Source organism: Lolium perenne, chromosome 4 (assembly GCF_019359855.2).
Source record: "Lolium perenne isolate Kyuss_39 chromosome 4, Kyuss_2.0, whole genome shotgun sequence".
In the NCBI taxonomy this organism is placed as follows: domain Eukaryota; kingdom Viridiplantae; phylum Streptophyta; class Magnoliopsida; order Poales; family Poaceae; genus Lolium; species Lolium perenne.
Window position 1 is genome coordinate 55,029,172 of NC_067247.2, and position 8,180 is coordinate 55,037,351.

The 8,180-nt window shown below is 47.5% G+C and overlaps 1 protein-coding gene and 1 pseudogene across 1 annotated transcript; one reads left to right on the plus strand and one right to left on the minus strand.

Moving 5' to 3' along the window:
* Positions 1-557: 557 nt before the first annotated feature.
* On the plus strand, positions 558-3,546 carry LOC127292587 (elongation factor 1-alpha-like; annotated as a pseudogene).
* Positions 3,547-6,256: 2,710 nt separating this feature from the next.
* Positions 6,257-7,452, minus strand: LOC127346800 (uncharacterized). Its single transcript, XM_051373061.2, has 4 exons — positions 7,182-7,452; positions 6,926-7,102; positions 6,479-6,841; positions 6,257-6,391 (listed from the first exon to the last, which is right to left on the minus strand). The coding sequence occupies exons 1-4, from the start codon at positions 7,203-7,205 to the stop codon at positions 6,257-6,259; spliced, it is 699 nt and encodes a 232-aa protein (XP_051229021.2). The 5' UTR covers positions 7,206-7,452.
* Positions 7,453-8,180: the final 728 nt, after the last annotated feature.

Genomic DNA, 8,180 nt, shown 5'->3' on the forward strand with positions numbered 1-8,180 from the left:
TCGTTGGTTTTTCAAAACAATTGTGCATAATATTAAAAATGAAAATTTATTTATCAGCTTCCACGACAGCTAGTTAAAGATATAGCCAATCTCATCATTGTAGATTATTTTGGTTTGCTCCAATACTATACAAGGTTTGTGATGTGGACTTGCTCCTATAAATGAATGAAGCACATATATATATTTAATATCACTATGTTCAATAATGTAAGCCCTCGTTTTAGCAAACTGAGCGTGAGAGCACAACTGTGGTTTCATGGGGTGCCTTCCACTTGGAGTAGCGGGGAGACAATCCCGATAGAAAATTCTCAAGCGTACGAGAGGATAACGAAAAGGAAGGAAACGGAGTGGTGTAAAAACACACATTGTCACCATTTCTTTTCGCCATGAGAGCATGGTGCACAGCTGATGAAAGAAGTCAATCATCTGGGTGAATTGTAGACTTTTCTAATAATGATTCGTGGGAAAAAGAGCCGTTCGTCAATACCATTTTCGACAACGACATCCATCAGATCCACATCCAACGGCCAAGAAAAAACCCTACCCCAAGCGGTGCTAATATATACAGAGCTATTCCTCTCGCACGAGCCGCTCCTCTCAGTCCCCCACCCTGCCGCCGTCGCCGTCTCCGTCGCCGTCTCCGTCTCCTCTCGGTTCCATCTCCTTCCATCGAGGTCAGCATATCTAATTCGAGTTACTGGTACCGAATAGCGTCTGATCTGTGGTCATCACTGCGAGTAATTCGAATTTTAGTCCGTTTTGTTTCCCGCTGATGCATGTTGTTCTCGCCCGTATCTTGAAGGATTTTCTCGAAGCAGAATATTCGATAGTTTGCGTGGATGCCTCTGATTAGTCTCTTAATTCTGAGAGTAGATCTAGTTGAGGTTCTTGTATGCGCGGATCCATGTTTTTTTCTGTCTCCAATTTTTAGGACTAACCTGTAAGCAAGCTCAGACAGTAGCCTTGATTAGTAGGTTTCTACTGCTTCTGTTACTAATTAGTTATTACTGAATCATCTCCATGACTGGTTGGACACATTAGATGGATTCTTACAGTACTTTATTGTATCTCAAGTAGAGTTGGGAGCAGCCACTTCTAGCATGTACTTATATGGTTTTTATGTTTAGAATTGTTTGTTTGCGTTTTGTAGTTTAAACTAGTTGCTATTCCTGCAGTTTTGGATAAATGAGGTTTTAGTTAGTCTTCCTACAGTATTACGTAGGTCAAGTTAGTATGTGCTGCCTGATTGGCTCAAGTGTAATCCCATTCAATTGAACTTGGTACATTTGTCTGAATTGTTGTTTCATTTGTTAACACAAATTGCTAGAATATTTCCGTTGTGAAGTCACTGGTTCGTTTGGATCTGCTGTTTCTAACACCTGTTTACTTTCACAATGTAGTTTGGTAGCTAAAAAGTTCAGCCATGGGTAAGGAGAAGGTTCACATTAACATCGTGGTCATTGGCCATGTTGACTCTGGCAAGTCGACCGCCACTGGTCATCTGATCTACAAGCTTGGAGGTATTGACAAGCGTGTCATCGAGAGGTTCGAGAAGGAAGCCGCTGAGATGAACAAGAGGTCATTCAAGTATGCGTGGGTGCTTGACAAGCTCAAGGCTGAGCGTGAGAGGGGTATCACCATTGATATTGCCCTCTGGAAATTCGAGACAACCAAGTACTACTGCACAGTCATTGATGCCCCTGGATACCGTGGCTTCATCAAGAACATGATTACTGGTACCTCCCAGGCTGACTGTGATTTGCTCATCATTGACTCCACCACTGGTGGTTTTTAGGCTGGTATCTCCAAGGATGGCCAGACCCGTGAGCATGCACTCCTTGCGTTCACTCTTGGAGTCAAGCAGATGATCTGCTGCTGCAACAAGGTATACTTGCTGTTCAACCTTCCTATGCTAATTATTTTGAGTAAAATTTAGTGGCATCTACTATGGAACATGTACTATTTTCCATACACATGATATGAACCTTCAGAAGGGCTTGTATTAAATTTGTAGGATCATTAGAAACCTATATAAGTTCAGTGCAGTTTATATTATGTGAATCTTTTGTGCTCTTATGGAAGAGCTTGTATTAAACTATTAGGATCATTAGAAGCCTATGTAAGTTCAGTATAGTTTATAATTCTGTGAATCTTTTCTGATCTTATGGAAGGTACTTCACTCTAGAGATATGTCATGCTGTTATTTTTTGTTTTGTTTTAATGCCGTTTCTTAAAAGCTCATTATCTCCTATATTCCACACATCCATGTTATAAGTAATATATATAATGTTGTACTTTCATACTTGTTTAATTTACGTAATGTTTTTTTAGTAATTCGTAATTCGTAATTCGTAATCCGTAATTCTTATTTACTTGCTCTGTTTACCTAATTTCAATGCTCTTGTGATTTGTTCCAGATGGATGCCACCACTCCCAAGTACTCAAAGAGCCGTTATGAGGAAATTGTTAAGGAAGTCTCTTCATACCTGAAGAAGGTCGGCTACAACCCTGAGAAGGTGCCGTTTGTCCCCATCTCTGGTTTTGAGGGTGACAACATGATTGAGAGGTCCACCAACCTTAACTGGTACAAGGGCCCAACCCTGCTTGAGGCGCTTGACCAGATCAATGAGCCCAAGAGACCCTCGGATAAGCCCCTGCGTCTTCCCCTCCAGGATGTTTACAAGATTGGTGGCATTGGAACTGTGCCTGTTGGACGTGTTGAGACTGGTACCATCAAGCCAGGTATGGTTGTGACCTTTGGTCCCACCGGTCTGACCACTGAGGTAAAGTCTGTTGAGATGCACCATGAGTCCCTCCTTGAGGCGCTCCCTGGTGACAATGTTGGCTTCAACGTCAAGAATTTGCTGTGAAGGATCTCAAGCGTGGGTTTGTGGCTTCTAACTCCAAGGATGACCCTGCCAAGGAGGCTGCCAGTTTCACGTCCCAGGTTATCATCATGAACCACCCTGGTCAGATCGGCAATGGCTATGCCCCAGTGCTGGACTGCCACACCTCCCACATTGCGGTCAAGTTTGCTGAGCTTATCACCAAGATTGACAGACGATCTGGTAAGGAGATTGAGAAGGAGCCCAAGTTCTTGAAGAATGGTGATGCTGGTATCGTGAAGATGATTCCTACCAAGCCCATGGTTGTGGAGACCTTCGCCACCTACCCTCCTCTTGGTCGTTTTGCTGTGCGTGACATGAGACAAACTGTTGTTGTTGGTGTCATTAAGGGCGTGGAGAAGAAGGACCCCACCGGTGCCAAGGTTACCAAGGCTGCTGCCAAGAAGAAATGAGCAGTTCAGTGCCTGATGCCTAGCATCAGTATGCTAAGTTTTGTTCCTGGTTGTATTGCTATAGCAATTGAGACGTCAAGCCAGTATCTAGTCTGTCGTTTAAGTAGCAAATTTCTCTTTAAACATTCGGGAAAACTCCTGTTAGTGAGTCTGATTTGTGGCCTGGCAAAACTCATGTTAGCTGAGTCTGATTTGTGGCCCGTCTCCTTGTGGAGCGCAATACAGATTCATTTGCTGCTTTTTCGCTATATGCAAAACTTTTGACTGTTTTTTGTTCAACTGTTCTTAGCTCATTCTGAGCTTTTGATATAATGCTATTTTGATATTGTCTCTCTTCAATCGTTTACGACGATAGTTGAACAATAGTTTGCACCAATGCCTGCTAAGGATTGTTTGTTTATTCTGTGCCAATTCGCAATGCCCATTTCTTCTCTTCAATTGACAGTTTTACGTTTGCATATCCAAACTAGTAGGCACCAGGCCACTTTCTCTTGAGTCTGATCACTGGTCTGGCAAAACTCCTGTTATATAAGTCTGATTTGTGGCCAGTCTCCTTTTGTGGAGTGCAATAACTCTTTTTCTCATTTGCTTCTTTTCGATGTATGCAAAACTTCTGTTTGGGTTGAACTGTTCTTAGACCATTCTGATCTTTTTGATGTAGTCATAGCATATGGCTCTTTTCTCTTGATCTCGTTGCATCTTGGGAACTAACCGTGGCTTTGGTTTTTATGATCGACGAGTGATATCTTATGGCAGAGGCGTTTATAGTTTTTGTTTTCAAGGTCTCTAAAACCAACTGGCTCTGCACTATGCGAGCTTTTTTTCAGTTAATTTCAGAAAAAAACAGTATGCTTTTACAATTAGAAAGTGTACTTCCCTTTTACTCATATGAATATGAATGTGCTTCTTTTTATCTAAGCACATTGATCTTGAGTTCATACAGTTGATCGGCCAACCCATGTTCAATACTTTGCTATCTGTAGCTTGGACTCTAACCAGTAACCATTCATGCTCTTCAGGTAGGAGTAAACATAAGGCTTCCTTCCATGTCTTGTCTTTCCTTCCTACAGTAGCAATGAGATTCTAGCTAGTGAGCACCCTTAAGCTTAAACGGATGTTAAAGCCATGGCACACCGTACAGTACATGCAACGCACTATTTCGAACAAGTTGCATTATTTTTTTTTTGAACTGGAACGGGTTGCATTAGAAAATCTAGAACAGTAGTTTCGAATTCAACTCCGACAGAAACTCCCATTTTTAGACAGCACCGTGTGCCTAGCTTCAAGTTAATAAACCACAAACGGTCACAATAATAAGATACTGCTCGGATATCAGCTTAGAGTTTAACAAACCGCCACAAAGGGCACAAATAACACAAGGAACAAAGTTCCCAACGATTACAACATAAAATGCCCCTGGTTTAATTAAACACAACGAACTGGAGCTCCCTTGCTTGGTTGGGCAAGGTGTTAGTGTACACGCGTCTAAGCATGTCAACCTAGAGTTTACCGGATCCCTTCTTCTCTATAGCCCAATTTTGGAAATCTAGTACGGCCTACCCGCGCAGGCTGATAAGTTAGCCTTAAGCAATCGGCCAGTTTCTTCTTTGATATGGTTATATATCTTGAGATCAATTTTCTAGTCGATTGTTTGTTAGGTGTTAAACTTGCTTTAATTGGCAACGCACTACAGGAATGGAGCTCTACGCCGACGGCCGGCTGCCCTCGGCGTAGCCACGCCTAGCCCTCGGCGTAGGCTACGCCGACGGCAGCCCTCGGCGTACCTCGTCGGCGTCCAGGTCCCTCGGCGTAGCCCGGCCTGCCCTCGGCGTAGAAGTAGCCGTCGGCGTCCTCGCTCTATGCCGACGGTGAAGAAGACCCTCGGCGCCGCTGCCGTCGGCGTCTGGCCACGGCGCGCCGTCGCCGTTAACGGAGGTGATCCAGACGCCGACGGCTTTCCCCTCGGCGTAGCCACGCCATCTGGGGGCCGTGGGGCGACGTGGCGCGTCGCGAGGCTGCCACGTTCGGCGTCTACGCCGACGGCCAGGCCCTCGGCGTCTGCATGGCCCATGCAGTGGACACGCGGCACGCTGGGCGCGGCTGCCAGGTGGGGGTATACGCCGACGGCAATACCGTCGGCATAGCCCTGACCATATGGTCGCAGCTGGGGTCTATGCCGACGGCATTGCCCTCGGCGTAGACCTGCCCAATTTTTTTTTTGTTTTCAGCAGTTTAATTTGCACCGTTCCAGCAGTTCAGTTTGCATAATACAGCAGTTCACACATACAAATTCATCCAAATTCACCATAATTCACATAAATAGCATGAGATCCACATAGTAGCATACATGGTGCACATAATGCATACAAGAGGAGAGTGTCATGTCATCCAAATACATAGTAGTAGCAAGCAAACCCTAGTTCTAAGCTGACTAGCGGAGGAAGGACCCGGGCGGGGTGTGTCCGCCCACATCGTTGGCGAAACGAGCAGCCCGGGGTTGCGCTCCGGTAGAAGCTGCAGAAGAACCACCTGGAGAAGGACCGGTAGCACGCCCAGGAGAAGTCGACGGAGAGGCACCGGGAGTAGTCCCAGGAGTAGTCGACGGAGAGGCACCAGCAGAACGCCCAGGAGACCGACCACCTTCATGAACCGGTGTGACCTCGCGCCCACCCGGCGATGCCTGGTTCCCGGACCATCCCGTTCCCTACGTGTTCCCTACATGTTAGCAACTTGCGAGGCAAAGGAAAGTGGTAACTACCGGTTTGGCAAAGAACTTACCTCCGGTGTGGATCCGTAGTAAGTCGCAGCGAAAGCTGCCTTCGATGGCATGATAGGCATGTCCCCCGCCACGGTAACTCGAGCCGGTGGCGGTGTACCAGTAGACATAGAGATCATCATTTCCTGCAAGATAGGTTACAAGTTAGGCTTTGCAGAAATAAAGCATCAAACTGAGACTTGTCATCTACTTGCGCGAGAAGAAAGATTCAGACTTACTGCTATATACGACATATAAGCCGTATTCTGCCTATTCCACTGGGCAGCGGCCTGCTGATACGCTTCATTGCAGGCTTCGAAGGCCGCCTCGAACTCAGGCTACAATTTCAGAAACAATGAATCTCGTAAACACTTAGCCATGTAGGAAGGAAAACCGGAAAGAGGATGAAAATGAGGAAAACTTACATCGTAGGCGGGTGGACGAGCAGGCCGTGGACGAGGCTGGGGGCTGTCGGCGGTGAGGGTATGCTTGAGACGCGTGTAGCTCGTGGAGTGGGTAGGCTTGACCGCCTTATTCAGAAAGGGGAAACGGCCATGCGGACGCCCGTGCCCCGACAGGACCAACGACTCCTCGTCGACCGGAATGCTCAAGGGGTCATCCACCTCGGGGTGACGAGACTTGACCATGTCGCAGTAGTCCTCCTTGGCGGCCTTGGCATTGCCGTAGTACTGTGGCTGAGGCAATGCGGGATTGGGCTTCTGCTTCGTCCGCATCATGTCATATATCTGGGCATCATGAAGCACCACCCCAGGTGGTGCCTCGGCCACCTGCATCGCGAAAAGAAAAGTTAAGCGTACCACAAATGAGACATGGCGGGAAATGAATGAAGGTCGTTCCATGTATATACATACCTTTTTCCCCTTGAAGCGGGTGTAGTCGCGGTTTCCCGCGCAGTGTGTGCCACCGGTGCCTCGGTTCTCCATGTTACGCCTCGACACGGCTGCAAACTCCTCGTCCTGCCTAAGCCACCTCGCCCTAATCAGCTCCTCCCATGCCTCCCTATGCTGCTCGGCCCACTCGGGACAAACCTGAAAACGCAATACTCAGCTCAAGATAATTCAATGAAAACTTAGCAGCAATGTAGAATCTCATTGACATTTTACTCACCGACATGTACTCCTCAATGGTCATTGCCCATTCCTCCGTAGGCTGGTTACCAACATAGTACTCCTTCTTGACCCTCTTACCCTTGTTAGCCCAGAAGGCACTAGCGCTGGTGAACTTTTGGTTGTACCACTGCTGCGGTGTCAACCTCTCGCAAGCGCCACGCAAAGTGAGACGCGCCTGCGTCTCATGCTCCGGGTCCACACGATAGAAGCACTTCAATCATGCATAAATCAGTTGTGAAAGTCATGAGTTAGCACATTAGGGTCATCAACTATGAACGGTGCTCGAGAAATATATGCCTTACCCAGAACTTGGTGGTCACAACCTCAGCAGCTGTCGCGAAGCCTACGGCAGGGGCATCCTCATAGTCCGCCCAAGTAGTGGCTAGCTTCGTCGGGCCACCGGCGACCGTGCTAAGGGGAGTGTATCTGCCGGGCCAGAACTTCTTAATCAGAGCCCCAAGCAAGCTGTTAGGCATGCGGGGGGGGGCTTGGCATCCCATGTCCGATTCTTGCCGCAAATAAATCACACATTAGTACACATGCCAAATTGTTTATTATGCCCAAGATGAAAATACATGTTCGAAATTTCTGAAGTAGTACACTTACTCATCGCTCGAAGGAATGATAAGGGCCTTGTCATCATGGGTCTTCGGCTCCTTCCTCGCATCGGGGACCTTCTCCACGAAGCTTCAAGGGCTTCGGCGCACCTTCACCCTCCATGACCTCCAACTCAGCCCTAGAGTCCGACTCGTGTGTAGACTCCATCTCCATCTCCACCTCCCCACTAGACGGACCCTCAAGGTACAACTCAGGAGCCACGTCGCCAGAAGCGGAGGGTGGCTCATCAAAGTCCATGTGTACCCCGCCGCCACCTCGTCCTCCACCTCGTCCTCCTCGTCCTCGTCCTCGACCTCCACCTCGTCCTCCTCGTCCTCGTCCTCCATCGGTACCATCGGCGTAACGCGGATTTTGCACCGGGGCTCGATCACTCCGTCTA

What these genes read in the sequence shown, in the direction of transcription:
- LOC127346800 (XM_051373061.2), bottom strand. Translation starts at nt 7,205, where the DNA reads ATGACCATTGAGGAGTACATGTCG. An exon ending in CCATTGAGGAGTACATGTCG is followed by an intron (nt 7,103 to 7,181) that starts GTGAGTAAAATG and finishes TTGCGTTTTCAG; the next exon opens with GTTTGTCCCGAGTGGGCCGA. An exon ending in CCCGCTTCAAGGGGAAAAAG is followed by an intron (nt 6,842 to 6,925) that starts GTATGTATATAC and finishes TTCGCGATGCAG; the next exon opens with GTGGCCGAGGCACCACCTGG.